At 32.3% G+C, this 19,711-nt stretch overlaps 1 protein-coding gene across 1 annotated transcript; it reads left to right on the forward strand.

Annotated features, from left to right (window-relative positions):
* The first annotated feature begins 16,975 nt into the window (after positions 1 to 16,975).
* On the forward strand, positions 16,976 to 18,648 carry LOC130676889 (uncharacterized). The gene is made up of 2 exons (XM_057483398.1): positions 16,976 to 17,407; positions 17,607 to 18,648. The coding sequence occupies exons 1-2, from the start codon at positions 16,976 to 16,978 to the stop codon at positions 18,603 to 18,605; spliced, it is 1,431 nt and encodes a 476-aa protein (XP_057339381.1). The 3' UTR covers positions 18,606 to 18,648.
* Positions 18,649 to 19,711: the final 1,063 nt, after the last annotated feature.

Here is a 19,711-nt window from a genome sequence, read left to right on the forward strand (position 1 = left end):
TGCGGCATGCGATACTGTTTGATATTAATTGGGTTATCATCTTTTGTTCTTATCCGATGAGGTGGAACATTCGCTGCATTCAGTCGTTCGCCTGGTAATATGTAAACTCTTGGTTCGTATTCGATGTTCTGCCGCACTGTATTTAGTTCTTCTTCGTCCAGATGTGTTACCGATATTAAATTTAGTACTCGTTCTGTTCGTTCTGCTATATTTTCTTGCTCCGTTTTTTCAGTGAACCGCACCTTTGCTTCTGCTGTTATCTCTTCAAAATATTCAACTTCAACGTACGGTATCGAAAAATCATGTTCTTTTTCTGTAGTGTTAAATGCGTACATTTTCGCTGCACCCTGGTGAATTGATACTATGGCTTCTCCCAAATATATTCCTGGTGCAATATCACACCGTGGAATGTATCCTTCCGAAACGTTATTTACAACTCTTACTTCTATCATTTTTACACATCTTCTCGGAATTTTTATAATATCCTCCAAAAAGTAATATTTCTTATTATTAATTGAAACAGTTTTATTACCAAAATCAATTTGCGAATTTTGTGCTGAAAAGAACGGCTGGCCCAATATACCATCTTCTTTTATGTTAAACTCCTCTCCCACGATATCAAACAGTACCCATTGACCTTCTATCTCTAGTTCAACTTGACCTATCGTAGTTATAGTATCAGATGTTATACCTTTTATCAGCGTTCTTCTTGTACTGTCAATTTTTGTTCTTAATTCCAGTGAGTCTCGTCGTATTAAATTTATTTCTGCGCCCGTGTCAATGAGGAAGATACCTGTACCTCCAAGTACTTTATCGGCTCTTAATTTTACATATATATGTGTAGCACCCACTAATTTAACAGATTTTACTTCTTTTTCCTCATTTATTCGCTCCTTATTCGTTTCTTCTGAGTTGGCCGTTTCGACGGAGCGTGTCATCGCACCGGCCTTTTCTAGTTTAAAGGCCGTGTGTTTGGACCCCTGTTGGACATCTGATTTCCCCGGTTCTGCTGATTAACTCCACGTGATCCGTCCCATCTATTGTCGTAATTACCAGGCAAACTGTTCATAAGCCGCTGCGTTTCGAACGCGTTCGTCACCATTGCACCTGAGTTACCATAATTATTGTACCGCCTGTTGAGATTGCCTTGAAATTCTTGACCTCTGCCTCTGCCGTAGTAACCATTATTTCCATAATTTCCCCATTGATTTCCATAATTATTTCCATTTCGATACCCATTATAATTGTTGCCATTCTGTCCATATACATAGTTACCATTATTCTGCCAATTATTACCGCTTCTTCCATAATTATATCTCCCATTTCCTCTGTATCTATCGTTTTGCACATAGTACCGCTCCTGTTGCTGTGGAACTCTTCCCCGGAATTCCTGCTGATTCATTGGTGCCCAAGAATTTCGTTTGCTTTGTATTGGAACTGGACAATTTCGTGCCAAATGCCCAACTTGCCCGCATGTGAAACAGCTTCGCTTGTCTCCATTGTCCGCAATCTTCTCGTTAGTAATTGTATACGTAAATTCCGCGCTGGGTTTTGGTTTATGAACATATTCTGTGCCTTCTTGTTTACTTTCTTCTTTCACCTCTTCTTCAAGCGTTAGCTGTCTTATCCTTGCATGCTCCCGCTCCTTGAACCTTAGTTTTCCTTCTCTCGCTCTTTCCGCTGCTTTCGTCCTCTCGTATTGTATCTCCGCCTCCATTGCGATCTTTATTGCGTCTGCTAAAGTTCTGGGTTCTTTATTTGAGACTGCGAACGATAATTTTTCGTAGAGTCCATTAATAAAGGTTTCCAGCACTGTCGCCTCCAAATCCTTTGTTCGATAATCTTTTTGTTCTGCTGTTAATCCACTCCTGTTTATTTTATTCTCCGCTTCCGCTTTTATACCCTCCAGACGCGCACCAAATTTTGTTACACTTTCATTATCTTCTTGAATCATTCCCGTCAATCGATGTATTACCGCATGGAATGTTTCCATTCGACCAAAATTTTGACGTAGTTTCTCTATTACTTGGTTGACAGACTCTGCCTTTCTCAAAAACGTACGCATAATGCTTAAAGCCAGTCCCCCGAATCGCGTTGACAATTCAAAAATAAATACCGGATCATCATCAGCCTTTAACCTCGTCGCACTGTACTCAATAGCGTCAATGAATGATTCCACGTCACCCTCTCCCGTAAAAACCGGTATATGCCGCATTAACGATATTATTCGTTTCAATTGAACCTCTTCAGTCTCCGCCATAGTTTTTACCGCTTTTGCGCCTGAAGCCGCACCAGGGCAATTTGAATTACCGTTAGTTTTCTCCCGATTTTTTTCAAAAATGTCTAATAATTCCTCGATATTTTTTATGTCGGTCTCGTACGAACAATCTTCGATCGATTCTTTCGAACTTATAGAGCCCGACAGAGAGTTACTTGGATTTTCTAACCTCCAGTTAGTCCAATACTCCCGTCGATCCGAATTACTACTATCGTTAAAAGACTCAATTTTTACTACTTACATAGACACCACGATGAATAATGCTACTGCTATCAGCATCCCTGTCTGTTGGCTTTGATTTCCTCTCAGACTGGTGTTGTATCCGATTCTTTGCAGCGGCTTCTTCTCTTAGCGGCACTACAGATCACTATTTTCCTCTTCTTTTTTTTTTTCGTACACTTTGCTTTTATCACTTATTTCACTTTTTATTTCTCTTTTCTTTTTTTCTTTTTCACTCACTTATCTATTTTTCTCACTTATCACTAGCGGGGCAACTTTGACATATAATTTGACACAAACAACCGGCTTCACTAATTCAGAGGATTTTACAGTTCATTCGGCAATTTCTCAGTAATCTCTAATATTTGGCACTCAATTAAATAAATCTTTACAAATCTTCAATATTTCTCAGTATTTCACAATTCAATTCAATATTCTTCAGTAACTCACAATTCAATAATCTTCAATATTCTTCAATAATTCACAATTCAATTCAATAATCTTCAGTATTCTTCAATAATTCACAATTCAATAATCTTCAATATTCTTCAATAATTCACAATTCAATTCAATAATCTTCAGTATTCTTCAATAATTCACAATTCAATTCAATATTTTTCGGTAATTCACAATTCAATAATCTTCAGTATTCTTCCATAATTCACAATTCAATTCAATAATTTTCCGTATTCTTCAATAATTCACAATTCAATTCAATATTCTTCAGTATTCTTCAATAATTCACAATTCAATTCAATATTCTTCGGTAATTCACAATTCAATAATCTTCAGTATTCTTCCATAATTCACAATTCAATTCAATAATCTTCAGTAATTCACAATTCAATTCACTTATTTTTCCATATTTCCATTTCAATTCAATATTTATCCATAAATCTTCAATATTTCTCAGTATAATTCAATAATTCTTCAGTATTTCTCAATTCAATTCACTTTTCTTCAATATTTCACAATTCGATTCACTTATTTTTTTTTCATATTTTCATTTCAATTCAATATTTTTCCGTAATCTTCAATATTTCACAGTATCATCCAATAATTCTTCAATATTTCTTAATTCAATTCACTTTTTTCAATATTTCATAATTTAATTCACTTATTTTTCCATGTATTATCTTCAATGTGTGCACTTTCCTTGCTATCTCATGACACCGTTCACTAATTTATTTATCGGGAAAAGATTTAGAATCTCAGTCTCACAGTTTCCTGTCGCGTTAACTGGGCACTCACCACTAAAATTCCCGAAAATTCACTTCACTCACCTCACTTCGCTGGGCGAAAACCACGTTGGGCGCCAAAATTTCTGTTACGTGTGAGCTTACACCTTAATGTTCTTACTGCGTAACCGATCTTACCGTGCCTAGCTCAGCGTCTCTAGAAATTTAATAGGATGTTATAAAGGGTGTGGGTCGCTCAGTGAAGGAATGACTATATGTGAATTTAATGGATATTTGTTTATTGGGCGTCCCCAAAATATGGGAGTACCCAGAAAAGGCCCTGAGAGTCTCTTTTACAAATCTAAGATAGCATAAATAAATCGGATACTAATACAATATTTTCATTCAACAATAGCGGCATTAAACGTATTCTTTTAGTGATCTGTAATAAAAGCGGTAAAATAAGAGAGATATAATATTTATGCGCGAGCAGACGACTATTCGAATCAGCTTAACTATGGTAACTAACTCTTCTTCTGCAATTGCATCCTCTGCTTCCAAAATATCACTCCGCCGTTTCCCATGAGAACTCTTTTCGTGCTGCATAAGAAAATATCCCTTCGCCATCTCCAACGGAACTCTTTTCTTCCCACAGTCAAAACTGCTGACCACGCGAAACGTCTGCTCATCGCATTGTCTTTATAAAAGTAAGACTTAATGTAACTAATGTAATGCGATATTTATGTGCAGCTGTATAGCGCCTAATGAAACTACAATAAAATGTATTGCTTTCTGAACTAAAATATATCTATCTATTATTTGGTTATTAGTATTAGACGGATGGGCGTCAGCTCACCCGTCACATATCTACAAAAAAAATAGTTTATTTATAAAAAAAAAAAATGAACATATTCACTAAAAAAATAAGTTAACTGATGAAAAATAAAAATAATTGATAAAAAAATGATTTTATTAATAAATAAGAAATAGTTAATTTAAAAAAAAAATAGCAAAAAAATGAATAGTTGATTTATAAAAAAAAATAATCTATAATAGAAAATGTTTGTTTATAAGAAAAAAATTTATTTATAAAAGAAAAAAATTATTTTCAAAATTATGAGGATACTGAGATATCAAAATATTTATTAATTGAAAAAAAAATAAGTATCTTGATAAAAAAAAATAATTTTTTTCTACTAAAAGTAAATTTATTTATGAATAAAAAATGTTATTTATAAAAAATAAAGTTCATTTGTAAAATAAAAAAAAATTGATAATACAAATTATTTATACACATAAGTTTATTTATTAAAAATTGTGTCGATAATAAAATAAGTTTATAAATAATAAAAAGTTAATTAAGGAATACGTAAGTTCAGGTTTTTCTACATAAATGAAAATAGAATATATTGGATGAATAGAATCAATTCTTTTTTTTTATGGTGATTTAGTTTCAATCTACAGTTGACAAAATCAAAATTAAGTAAAATCAAAATCATCACGTTATGCAATATATATATATATATGTATATGTGTATACATATATACATATATACATATATGTATATATATATATATTGTAAAACTATTGATGTATTTGAACGTTTATAGGTTTTATGTCAATAATGCCTGATCAGATCTAACAATACATACAATGATATACAACTATATATGAGTTTATTAAAAGTTGAACAATTACCGTAAGAAATCTACTTCCATTTCGGCTGCCGAATGGCCTTTTTTTTAGTGTATTGACCTAAAAGAGCTTTAATTAATAAATTTTTCAAATTCATCTTAGTTTAGAAAAAAAAAATTTTTTCTGTAGAAAATTTTTTTTCAGGTGGTCCATTATGCCCCAGATATCGCAGATCAGCTTAAAATTTCTTTAAAATATCAGAGATAACAAGATTTGACCGAAACTGAAAAAAAAAAAATTTTACTAAATTTTTGAGGGGGGCCTTCATGCCCCAGGTTCCCCTATTACTTCGTAATTGCTAATTTAAAAAAAAATATCTCTCATTTTACGTGTCAACTTATAATAAAATCATTACAATCTATTACTAACTTTGTTTCCATATTATCTTTTGATATTCATCCGAAAATCTTCTGAAATTCATATTTGTGTTAAAATATGACTTCCACATGATATTCAGCTGATCACCTGCGGATTACCGGCGGAATTCCGCAACTTTTTTACACGGGAAACCAAAAAATTTAGAAAAATTTTGTCTCGACCTTTTTCTTATGATTCCACAAAAATCGTGGCTCGAAAAAATATATTGCTGAAAGATCTTTAAACTAGAGATTTCAAGCTTCAATTTCCTTTTTTTACTTTTTTGATACAATCATTTTTTACGAAAATACAGCCTTCCAAAAATCACTAAAAAATTTATAAAATTTTTTTGTTCCTTTAATTTTTTGGATAAGTGTATATAAAAAAAATATGTATAGAAATATACGAAATAGTATATTTTACACCTCGGGCAGTAAAGTAAAAAATGTCTCAGATCTCATGTAATTGTTGGCCGAGGCGAAGCTGAGGTCAACAAACATGTGATCTACGGCTTTCTTATTTACTGCCCAAGGTGTAAATACTAATTTTCTCCTCGACGGAGGCGGAAAGCGGAAACTCCGTTTCGCACAGCGGGAGAAAAGTTGACGCTTTTCGCCTGGAGGGGAGAAAAATATATTTTTTGGTATATTTTTCTACATGTATTTTATATATATTCTAAGATATATTTTTAGTATATTTAAAATATATAAAAAATATACGAAAATCGGCTAAAAGTTAGCTATTTAAAATATATTTTTTATACATACTGTATATATATTTATATATTTTTTATGTACTTTTAATATATTTTTTGTATATGAAAAATATATTTTTTTTTCATACTTAACATATATTTTTTTTAAAATTTTTTTCATAGGGGGTTAGAGTAAATTTTGAGATCTTTTTACTTTTCCGGCGAAACTATCGGACATCATAAAATGCCATAGAATCTTTTTTGTAGTCAATTTTTATTTCTGCAAATTATCTCTGATGAGTTTTTTTTTCAATTCTGCATGGGATTCTAGTTATTTTCATTCTATTGCCAAGCTTTTAAAATCGATCAGAACACTATTTTTTTCAGAGCTTGTCATTAAAATAGGAATTACTACAAAACAATGCAGGATTGAGAAAAAAATTTATCAGAAATAATTTGTAAAAATAAAATTTGTCTACAAAAAAGATTCTATGGCATTTTATGATAAGTCCGATAGTTTCGCCGGGAAAGTAAAAAGATCTCGAAATTTACTCTAACTTGACTTCGAGGTTCAATAACTTTTGAACAGATGGATTTATCGAAAAATGATGAGAGATTTTTTTAACTTCCCGCTGAGAAAATCGATGATTTGATGTGTGTGTGTGTGTGTGTGTGTGTGTGTGTGTGTGTGTGTGTGTGTGTGTGTGTGTGTGTGTGTGTGTGTGTGTGTGTGTGTGTGTGTGTGTGTGTGTGTGTGTGTGTGTGTGTGTGTGTGTGTGTGTGTGTGTGTGTGTGTGTGTGTGTGTGTGTGGATGTGTGTGTGTGTGTGTGTGGATGTAAACCTCTCAGTTGAATAAACTCGGAGATATTTAAGAAATACGAAAAAAAAATTGTTTTTTTTGAATATCGTCGACGAAAGAAACAGTAGAAAACGGTTTTTTGCAAATATCGTCGAAGCGACTAAACCAATCATTCCCAAAATGTCATCAGCTCTAGACCTCAATAAAACGCGCCGAGTGCCACCTAAACCGTCTTAATCGGTCAATTCGTTTAAGAGATATCGTCGACGAAAGCATAGAAAAAAATCGTTTCTTTTTTCATTTTTTGTTAATATTTCGGAAACTATCGAATCGATCAATTACAAAATCTAACCTGCCCTAGAACTCGATAAAAGCATTCGATTGCTGCCAAGAACGTCCCAATCAGATAATTCGTTCGAGAGATATTGTTGACGGAATAATAAATGTAAAATCTATATCTGCTTTTTCCATTGAAAAACATCATGATTACTGAACATAATTACTCAAAACTAATATGTTCTTCTTTATATAAGTCATTGAAAGTGATTCCTCGAAAATCGTCATGTTCGCTGGTATCACGATATACTTACACGATGTAGATACAACGTATCACGTAAATACTTATTTTGGAGCTAATTATTGAACATAATTGTTGTTATGTCCAAATAATTTTTTTTATTTTTAATAATTATTTAAAATAATTATTTCTGAGCTCCTCTTTGCAAAGCGCGCGAAAACGCAGCGTCAGCTTTTTCACCTTTTTACGCGGCAAAGAATAGTGGATAGACAACTGCACTAAGTTTAACGAATAAACAATGAACTGTCGTCACTTTCCACCAATGACGATAATTAAAATTTCCCCATCAATTGTCAAAGCAAAGTTTATAAAAAGCCTGAGCACCATGGCTCAGCGCCTAAGTTTTATTTAAACTTCTTGGTCCGCGTAAACGGCGTCGATAGCCCGTAATCTTATTGCAGAAATCTTCCGACGTGGCAATAAGTAATCGTCGCTGATCTAGGTATCCGGCTGATTAAGTTCGTGTAGGATATTAATTTATTCATTTACGGTCATTATTAATAAATTAAATTGCCAATTGAGTTAGATACTCGGCTGATAGTCAACTATCGTGTAGAGTATAGTTCTTAATTGCAATTGAAAGATCTCAAAGATCTATCCGGTTCGAGTGAATTGTGACACAAATCACGTGAATTTGTGACCTCACTTTGTGCCGAGTTTCTGCGCATAAAAACCCTTTTTGGGTGTGAAAAAGGACGCATTTATAAATAAAAATCTGTTTAAAATATCCGATAAGATAAATAATCTTATAATACAAATTATATAAAAGTTGTGAAAAACTAGAGTGAACAAGTGACGTTCAGTTAGGACGTTGTAATTTAAAATACAATAAAAGATCAAGTTCATCACTCCAACCTTGCGGTTTTATTCGAAAGTAGTACATAAGATATCATCCTACCCACCCAGCCGCACCCATTCTACCAACCCTACAGGAAGGTCGAGTGAGCTGTTTAGTCCTGGAGGGATAATAGCTGCCGCACTAGAAGAATTGACATCGAAAGGTAGGTGAAAGAACTATTTTTCTATCATTCGTAAAATACTTTTGGCTTAAACAAGAGTACCAGTCTCTTCGAAGACGTTTGGGTTCTTAATTTTCGAAAAGATCCACTATAAATAATAAATTATAGGAAGATAATTTCTTGCTCGTATTCTTTATTGTTGTCCGCACCCTCCAACCCGCTTGTCCAAAATTACTATCGCTACCAAAGGGAGAAATCTCGGATAAATAATTAAAATTAAGCGGCGGACATAACATTGTCAATAAATATATAAGAAACGCTCATTCATTCATTATTTTGGATTCTAAATTTTTAAACTTTAACATATACCGTAACCCTTTCGAGCTTGAAAAGCTCATAAGAAAGAGAAACGAAGGTATTTTCGAGCTCGAAAATGTATTTATACTAATGTTTTCGAGCTCTTAGAGCTCAAAAACAGCGGGAAGTTTAGGGGCTGGCCTGCAGGGCCAACCGATGCTCAGATTTTTTGTAGAGCGTTCAATTTCCGACAAAAATCTATGCTGGACCTATTCGTACAAAAAGCCATTGCTGAGGTAAAAAATTCCAAACTCAAAAAAATTTTTTTTCCCATGTTGTTTAAATGGGAACGAATTTTTCGATGCGCTAAGCCCCTGATTGACTTAAAATTTTTTTTTCAAGCAGCAATATTTTTTTTGTTCTCTAAATTGTAAGCTTTTCAGGTAGGACAGAAAAAAAAATATATCGCCCGAATATGAAACACCCTAATATATATATTAGAGTGTCTCAAAAAAAGCGCATATTTTTTTTCCTTTTGGGCTCAAAAGTTTTTTAATATAATTAAAAAATCCTAACCGAATTTCAGCCCGATAGCTTTAAAATTGATCTATCGCTAGGGGGGGGGGGGTTCCTTTTCCCTTTTAAAATGCACATGAGAATTTTTCATTTCATTTTTTTGTTATTCAGATTCAGAGACAAATTTTTGTTTAATTTCTACTTGGAACTATTTTGTGAAAAATTGAATTCTTTACAATAAAGTGCTCATGCATTATGTACGTAAAACGAACTAAAAAAAAGTTACGGGGCTTCAAATGTCGACAAAAATTTTGTTTTCTCAGTGATTAATTTTTTTTTATTATTTTTCATTTTGATTCGGTCAAAAAATTTTTTTTTCAAATTTTGACAAGCATGTTCTTGTAGGAAATTTAATTCCTCACAAAAAGTATCTGATATCATATATACGTCAAATGAATAAAAAAAAAATTACAGGGCTTTAAATGATAACGAAAAATGAAGTTCACTTTTACTCGACATTTAAAACCCTGTTACTTTTTTCTCATTCATTTCACGTATATATAATATCAGGTACTTCTTATAGGAAATTAAATTTCCTAGAAGAACATGCTTGTCAAAATTTGGAACGAAATTTTTGACAAAATAAAAATGAAATATAATAAAAAGAAACAATTTAACACTGAGGAAACTTTTTGTCGATCTTTGAAGCCCCGTAACTTTTTCCTAATTTGTTCGACATATATAATGCATCAGCACTTTCTTTGTAGAAAATTTAATTTTCTTCAAAATTGTACTAGATGGAATATAAAATTTTTTTTCATAGTCTTAATAACGGAAAACTAAAATGAAAAATTTCCACGTGTATTTTAAACGGGAAAATTAATTAATGTAACGTGGACCTAAGTCCGCCTCCGCCGACCGGAAGCCGAGACCTCACCCTTTCGGGCATACTCGCGTTGCGTAATCCCATCTCTTCCACTCTTTAAGCGACACTCTCGGCCGAAACCAAGAGTGGACATTTACCGGAGGTATAATCAAAAATCCTCATTACGTGTGGTATCTAACCACAGCCACTACGAGTCCAACCTCACGTTGGCCCAAACACTCCTCCCATCTCAAGAAATATAGAGACTCTGGTCGAAGTGGGGCTTGAATGGGCCACCCATAGTACCAATTATGTATTGGTCGACATACCACTTGGTCAAGAGGGGACGTGGCACTCTTTCCCCTGCCTCCCGAAGGAGACACCCAGTTTTGTTCTCATTCATACCCATACTTCACACATTCTCCACACATTCTTTTACACATTCTTTACACATTCTCCCACACATTCCCACACACATTCTCACACGCATTCTCACACACATTCTTCACCATTCTTTGCACATTCTTTTACACATTCTCACACTCACCTAACTTCGGACCAACACCCGAGATGCACAGAGTCCTCACAAGTCGTGAGTTCTGTGCACCTATGCCCAGATGCTCCGACAACACCTGGGTGGGTGCCAGTTGAACCGCGGTCTAGTACTCCTCTCCTCCTTCCTCTCTGTGTTGGAACTGGCTACTGAGTTTCTGGTGGAGACAATCCTTGCTGAAACCATTAAAGACTTTAAAGGAATTTGGGGTGACAAGAACACGCCCGATTTGTGGCCACCTCGCGTCCCACCCTTCTATGCTCTGGAGCACCTCACGCTGAGGCTCGAACTCGGTGCATTCTAGCAGTAAGTGCTGAACAGTATCCCTCCCTTTGTTGCATTGGGGGCATTCGCGATCCTTTGCGAGTCCGTACTTGAAGAGTCTATCTTTGAAACATCCATGACTGGTTAACATCTGGGTAAGCCAGAAGTTAGGGCTGATGTGTTTGCTCGCTAGACGTTCAGTAACGTCTGGGAAGAAGTTGAATGTCATACGTCCGTCGTCCGTTGTGGACCACTGTTCTTGCCATCCAGGGATCGGCGTTATCGATATTTTCGGTAATTTAATTACCACTAATTACTCTATGTTTGAAAATTTGATAATTTTCAAGTCAATATTACTCATTATTAAGATACTCAATAATTAGGCGCTAAGAAATTTGTAATTATCAAAAATTTGAAAATTTATATTCGATTACTATCCAATATTTTGGTAACTTATGATACAGATGAAATAATTTCTGAATATCCTAGCAATTTATATTTTGCTCCTGCATATTATTGATTTTTCATTTAGTTAGGAAATTATTCATTTCAATTATCAATTATTTGTATAACTACATAATTAATTGATTTAATTACTGATTGTTCAAAAAATTAGTTAATTATTTTTTTCAATTATTGATTATTCGAATAATTAGTTAATTATTTTTTTCAATTATTAATTATTCGAATAATTAGAAAAATTATTTTTATAATTATCGAAGACCCTAGTATTTATTCGTAAAATTACATTGTAAAAATTCTTATTCAATGATTCTCAATCAATTTGACTATCCTGGAATGACATAGGGGAGAGAGGGGCAAAATGGGGTACCCCAAAAATTTCGTAAAAATGTATTTTTGTTTTAAAATCGTTTTAAAAATGTTTACAGACAAATTTCAATATCATTCGACAGTCCTCGAAGCGAAAAAATATTTTTGTTTCAGATAATGCGACTGCATTCATAGTATGTTACGCATCTAGGGAGGAAAGTGGGATATTTCAACCCGCGCGGTATTGTCACCCGAGCTGAAGGCGAGACAATACCGCTCGGGTGATAATACTGCGCGGGTTGAGATGTCCTATTTTCCTCACTAGGTGCGTATACAATTTGTTATCATACTAGGACCGAAAGTTTGACAATAATTAAGATAAAATTGAAAAAAGCATGGCTATGACGAATAAACAGACTATTAAACTTCATTTGTTTTGTATTCACAATGAAATCTGCAGTAAAAAAATAAATAATTTGAAGAAAAAATTTAAATTAAAAAAAAATGATAAATACTCAAACAAAATGCATATTTTTTTTTATTTAAAGAGTCTTGTAAATAACATATGAAATTTAAATTAAAAAAAAAACGATTGATAAGTTTTTATTTTGACTGAAATTCTTTTTTTTTAAAGATAAATTACTATAAGTATGACAATTAAGGGAAAATACGACTGAGATGGCTGAAAAAAAGATGATTTCCGGAAGCTGATTTTTTTAACAGGGAAAATGAAGGAATTTGGGGGTCGTTTTTTTTTATTTTATTGTAGGGGAGACCGAAGTGAATTGTGACAGAGATTTTTTGGAACCTATTAACTGATAGCGAGCTCGCAATAGCGCATATTTGTTAGTTCAAGTCTCGAGCTAGCAAACGCGTACTATTACAAATTCGCTAACAATTAATAGGTTCCAAAAAATCGACGATGTCACAACTCACGTCGGTCTCCCCTATCCATGTGTGATAAAATATAAATATTGATACCTTATCTCCTATAAATTTTCTAATATATTAAAAGAATATTCATTACATTTTTTGCTTGAGATAATACTTCAGATGAGATCGAAGATCAGAGAAATCGGTCGAATAGTTTAGAAACAGTGGCCATTTTAAATTTTTAAAATCGAAAAATGAAGTAAGTTTGGTGGTTTAAGGACTGAATAACTTTTAAATGAGAGGTGATAGTAAAATTTTGGAAGATTCATATTAGAGCTCATGAAATTTTCTTTAATTTGACTGATAAGTCATTGGAATTTTCAATATTATTACAGAAATTGTTAGCTTAGTCACTTCCTTTCAACCGATAAGTTTTCCTTTTACGAAAAATTAATACATACTTAGGATGAAGTTGAGCAAATTCATACAATATAGTTACCTAGAATAATTGAAAGAAAGAATGAAATCTACCTTCCATTTCAGCGGAGACTGATTGGTATTTTTTTTTGTTTCAACCTGATTTAAAAAATCTTAAAAATCAAAACTTTTAAAATCCTGTTCGTACAACGATAACTACATCCATACAGATTAAAAGAAGCAATTAAAATTTGTAATTTCAGATGATCTGTTTTTAAGTAATCGATGCAATCATGGAGGAAAAAATTTTCCACGAGATAGTTTATAACTTTTTCATATATAAATATTTTTCAATAAAAATTGACGGTAATAACCTTCAATAATAATAGTACCCGGGAAAAAATAAATTAGATCTTAGTAGATCTAAATTTTGGCGCTAACTAAAGTACGCTACATATCTATATATTTATTATTAAGCACGATGTAAGTAGATCTACAAAGATCCAAAAATTTTTCTTGGTTATAGGAGTTCGTAATATACGTAGATCAACGTTCATCTAAGTAGATCTAAGGAGATCTACGTATACCTCCACGCGCCATTTTTTTCATCAACGTAGATCTACGCTTATCTATGGAGATCTAATTTATTTTTTCCCGGGTAGTAATGAACACTTAATAAAGTAAAAAAAAAAAAGGCCATTCGGCAGCCGAAATGGAAGTAGATTTCTCATTAATTAATTATTTTCACTGTTCAAATAAAAGTTGATAATGAAGTAAAATTTTTTTTGACATTTTCTTAAAAATTCTCGAGATGATAAAACAAAAAAATCGAAAAATTATAAGTATAATGCCAAAAATTGAAGCTAACTAAATGAGCTTCAGAAGAATTTTTGATGATAATTCACTATATGTTTTGATTTGACGTTATTTAATGATACCTATGCATATATTCAAACTATCGGACCAATGGTATTCCGGACCCTATTCGAAAAATTATGATAGATTATGGTTTTAATGCACGAAAATTCTACCATAAGGACAAAGGCGATAATTTGCTTTCAATAAAATCTACTAATAAAATATTCTAAAATTAAAAATTGATTGAGATCCATCAAAGTGTCATACTTGAAATTAGTACTAATATTTGAAATAAGAAGGCTATCAGAATATCAAACGACGAGTAGATATAGATAATATTTTCATCATAACTAATGTTAATCTTGTTATTGATGTATCATATCATTTATACTCTGTCGATAAAACAAAATTGTATATACCCACTGAATTGAGATGTTTAGATTTTATAAGTGTCACACTGCGACAATATGAATTTAAGTAGCTCCATGAATGTACTAAGAAGTAGGAGAACTAATGCAATAGCAAAATTTCATTGAATGAATGGTAAAATAAGTAATTTCAGTGGTCTAGGCATATATATATCGGCATGAAATTTCAAGCTTATTCGAAGAGCTTTCAGATGAATTCGATATAGAGTCGATAAGTTATCACATTCAAAAGATATTAAAGGAAGAATAAGTAAAAATATGAATTTTGGGCATTTTGAAAATTTTGAAATGCTATAACTTCTAAACTAATCGACCGATTGAGCTCATTTTCAAACTCGAACAAGGTAGTCAGCCACAAAATACGTATACTAAGTTTTAAGGTGATCGGTTCGAAATTGTGGCTATAATCAAAGTGAAAACCTGCATAAAATTAGTTTATACAATATTTTGTAAATGTTCAAACCCATTTATCTATTAGAAAAAATGGTCCAATCAATGAGCTGTATAGTCAAAATTGTAGGCAATCGAACGAGCTTTCACATAGAACAAACGAAAATAAGCTATTTCTTTCCGTTTAGAAGTTACACCCAGTTAAAGCGGCAAACAAATTTTTTTTGAAAATTTTACAAAATTTTAATTAACTATAACTGCTAAACTTATTGGCCGAATTGGCTCATCTTCGAACTCATCCAAGGTAATCGTCTATAGAATAAGTATACTGAGTTTCATTAAGATCGGTGTAGAATTGTGGACGCTATCGTTGGAGAACGGCGCGTTATATTATATATACATATATATATATATATAAATACATATATAAACTTTTGAACCAAATGTATTTTCTGACTCAGCTCGTCGAGCTGAGTTGAGATATAGCAAAATTTTTCGAAAATTCCATTATGAGGACAAATACAATAGTTAGATTTTTATGAAATCTACTAAAAAAACCCAATCCCCAAATTCCTTCATTTTCCCTTTCAAAAATATTCGAAAAGAGGTTGACCCTGCAGGCCACCCTGACAACTTCCCGCTCTGCGAGCTTAACACGTTGAAATCGAAGATTTTTGAGCTCTTCGAGCTCAATAATTTTTTTGTGAACTTTCGCAACAACAATATCTTACAAACAAATTGACCAATTCTAATTTTCGAAAAGTCATTAGACGTAATTTTTTGAGTACTAAAAATGTTGTAAAGAACCAAAATCGAAAAGTCTTAAAATTTCAAAGTTATGATAAAAAAACTTTTTCTTTAAATATTTAAAAACCCATAACTTTTGAACGCGTTGTTCGATTTCGACGTTCAAGACGGCAATCAACGCGGGTTTTTGAGCACTTAAAATGTTGTAAGAAAAACAAAGTCGATAAGTCTCAAAATTTCAAAGTTATCTTGAAAAAACGTTTTTTTTTTAAATTTTTGAAATGTCATAACTTTAAAACGCGTGGTTTGATTTCAATGTTCAAGACGGCAATCGATGCAGTTTTTTGAAGCCTAAAAATGTTCTGATGAGAGCAAAATCGATTAGACGTAAAGTCTCTAAGTTATTCTATGAAACGCTTGTTTTTTAATTTTTTCGATTTTTTTGTTTTCGATATCTCACAAACGAATCAACCGATTTTGATTTGCAAAACGGCATTCGACGTCGTTTTTTGAGCTTAAGAGCTGATTAGGTTTCCTTATTGAGAAGTTTGCATGTTTAGGTTTCCACTATATTTAAATGGTGTATTACCGTACGAAGGACGGTGTGGCTCAATAAGTTATAGATCAAATTGAACGGAATATAGTATAGGGCCGGATAGCTCAACTGGTAGAGCACTCGGCGCGATACCGAATTGGTCTGGGTTCGATTCCCAGTTCGGGCTATCTATATTTTTCTCAATTTATCTATAAATTGTCTTATTGAGAGGTTTGCATGTTTAGGTTTCCACTATATTTAAATGGTTTCCACTAAATTTAAACAACGAAGTTGAGGCCTGAATAGTTTATCTTCATTAAATAGTATATTACGTTGCTAGGGAGGGAAATGAGACATTGCAACCCGGATTTTTGTTCCCCGAGCCGAAGGCGAGGGGAATAAAAATCCGAGGTTGCGATGTCTCAATTTCCTCCCGTGTAACGTATACAATTTTTTATAACGCTAGGATTGAAAGTTCGGTTGTAATCAAAATAGATAAAATAGTAATTATTAGGTTTCTAAATTAATTTACTCATCCATTTGATATTTTCGATGATGTCGCGTAGCCTAGCAACGCGTAACTAAGCAATAGAATGTTTATTTATAGTTGTTATAACACCAGTATAAGCATATGAAATTAATTTATTAAGTGCAATATAAGTTTATATAATATTAATTTTTTTAAAATAATATTATAATCACAATGAGTTCAGATGAATCTGACACTGAACTTACCGGAGACGAGATTGTTCGTAATTTTGATGATGAAGCTAAATTAATAACTGACAATTTATTGCCTGAGAAATCTAAAGCGCGCTACGTTTTCGCGTATGACCAATTTATATCATGGCAAAAAAAAAATAACTCGGAATCATTCAGTGAAAGTGTATTTTTGGTGTACTTCAAAGAACTATCGAAAAACCATAAGCCACCAACTTTATGGGGCCAATGGTCTATGTTAAGAACCACGATCAACTTAAGGCATGCAATTGATATTAATTCATACCATAATTTAAAATCTTTTATTAAAAATTTGGCAAAAGGCTATCAACCGAAAAAAGCTCAAGTTTTAACTTTATCGCAAATAAATAATTTCTTGAACAATTTTGATGATTTAATCTACCTAGCAAAAAAAGTAAGTAAAATACAGATAAAAATTATTATTATATTATTTACAATTACTATTATTTACAATTAATATTATTTACAATTATTATTATTTACAAATTATTTACAACTTGAATTGGATTGTTGTAATAAAGTATTTTTTTAATAATTTTTAAAGCATGTATTATCCCCAAAGTATTTATATTAATTAATGATTTAAATTATAGGTCATTCTTATTTTCGGAGTTTTTGGAGCAATGAGATCTAGTGAATTTTGTCAAATGAATGTCCAAGATATCGAGGATACTGGAAACCAATTTATCGTGACAATAAAAGATAATAAAAACTATTATCCTCGGAATTTTATCATTGGAAAAGAGTATTATGCAATTGTTAGAAAATACATTGATCTACGCCCAAAAGATATCGATACGAGAAGATTTTTCATCAACTATCAAAAGGGAAAGTGTACGTGCCAGGTAATCGGTAAAAATAAAATCAGCGAAGTACCGAAAGTCGTAGCTATTTGTTTACAATTGGAGAATCCGGAGACCTACACCGGCCACTGTTTGCGACGTTCAGCCGCAACAATACTTGCGAACTCTGGGGCAAATATAACAGCTCTCAAACAACTTGGTGGATGGCGATCAAGTACAACGGCAGAAGGATACGTTGAAAATTCATTGGCAAATCGACAAAAACTGTACCAGAAGTTAATTAGTTCAGTTCACAACGCACCATCTACATCTACTGCTATTCAAACACCTTTACCTCAATTGGAAGAGTCACGACCAGGGGAAACTCATGAAAAAATGTCACCTGATTTACTTGATAACGATTCTTTTATCATCATTAAATCCAATGAGAACCCTGAAGTTAATGAAAATTCATCCCTATTGCAATCTACTAAGCATAATAATTTTGATAGTACAGCTGCCGCGAATCCGAAAAATATACCGTCAGCAAAATCATCGCCTCAAATTAAAGAACATAATCGCCATTATTTGCAAGAAATTCAAAATTTCAGTAGTAACAAGAAACCAAAGACTGGTCGTTTGAAACCACAAATTAGCAACAAAAATTCGAATGCAGCAGAAATTGAGAATGATGATGTCAATGACATCACTGTCTATTCATCATTCGTCACAATGGAAAACAATACCATTAAGAAAGTTATAATAAACAAAAATTATTATTGTAACTGTAATGACAAAAAAAATGATTAATTTTTTTTTGTCAATGTTTAATTCGATATTAATTGTTAAAATTCACACCGTTTTTAATATACTTGTTAATTACTAAGTTTATTTACATTTAATTCAAATTCAAATTGTTTGCTATTAATATAATATTTACATGTTGTATACTTTTATTATATTTAATTCGTTGTATTAAAAAATAAAATATTAATTTTTTTCAGCCAATATTCTTATTCTATTTAATTATAAAAGGTACGTATACGTGTATGTATTATTGATTTATTAATTTAAGGATCAGTGATGTTAAAAAGAGTATTATTTAGTCTTGATTTATTTAAAAGTCTTTAAATAACCAATAACTGTAAAATAAGATATTAGTGTTATTCTATGCCACACACAAATTATTACAAGGAAATTGTGAGGTTAAACTATGCGATCTGTCATAACTTTGACATTTAAAAAATATATATTTACATGGGGACGAAAGTTGACACATGCGCTCTAAGTTAATTCATCATTTGGCCGGGAAGCAATGTGGCACTTTCATCTCTAAAATTACAATTGTGTTTATTTTACTTAAAATATTTAAAATTAAATTTAAATTAAATTTAAGTAAGGAGATGAGATACTGGGATGCTTAATTGGCGGGATTTAGATGTTGATATGTTAATGATAAATAAATAGTTTTTAACACTTTATTTTTTTTATATATTATTAATAAATTAATAATTTATTATATTTTATATACACTATGTACACTGCACTAATACTTCGGGTATAAATGTTGAGATAAAGTTATTATACGTGGTAACACGCGGTGAGGTGATATAAAGATGGCGGTTGGCGGCAAACCAACAACCACGAGGTGAGATGAAGTTAATTATTTTTAACAATTATTTAAGTTGAGATGAATTTAAATAATCAAAAAATAATAAGTGAAAATTATTCACCTTGTAATTTATATTAAATATGAGATGATATTTGATGATAATCGCGAGATTGCAAAAGATTAAGATAAAGCAAAAAAACACGTGGCACTTGGCGTCGGTGAGTTTTCAATAATGATGGCTTCGCCTTCTTCTTCATCCCCACTTGGATCAGTGGGCGGAGCTTGAGATGAGAATGGGACCGGT

Source organism: Microplitis mediator, chromosome 11 (assembly GCF_029852145.1).
Source record: "Microplitis mediator isolate UGA2020A chromosome 11, iyMicMedi2.1, whole genome shotgun sequence".
Lineage (NCBI taxonomy): Eukaryota > Metazoa > Arthropoda > Insecta > Hymenoptera > Braconidae > Microplitis > Microplitis mediator.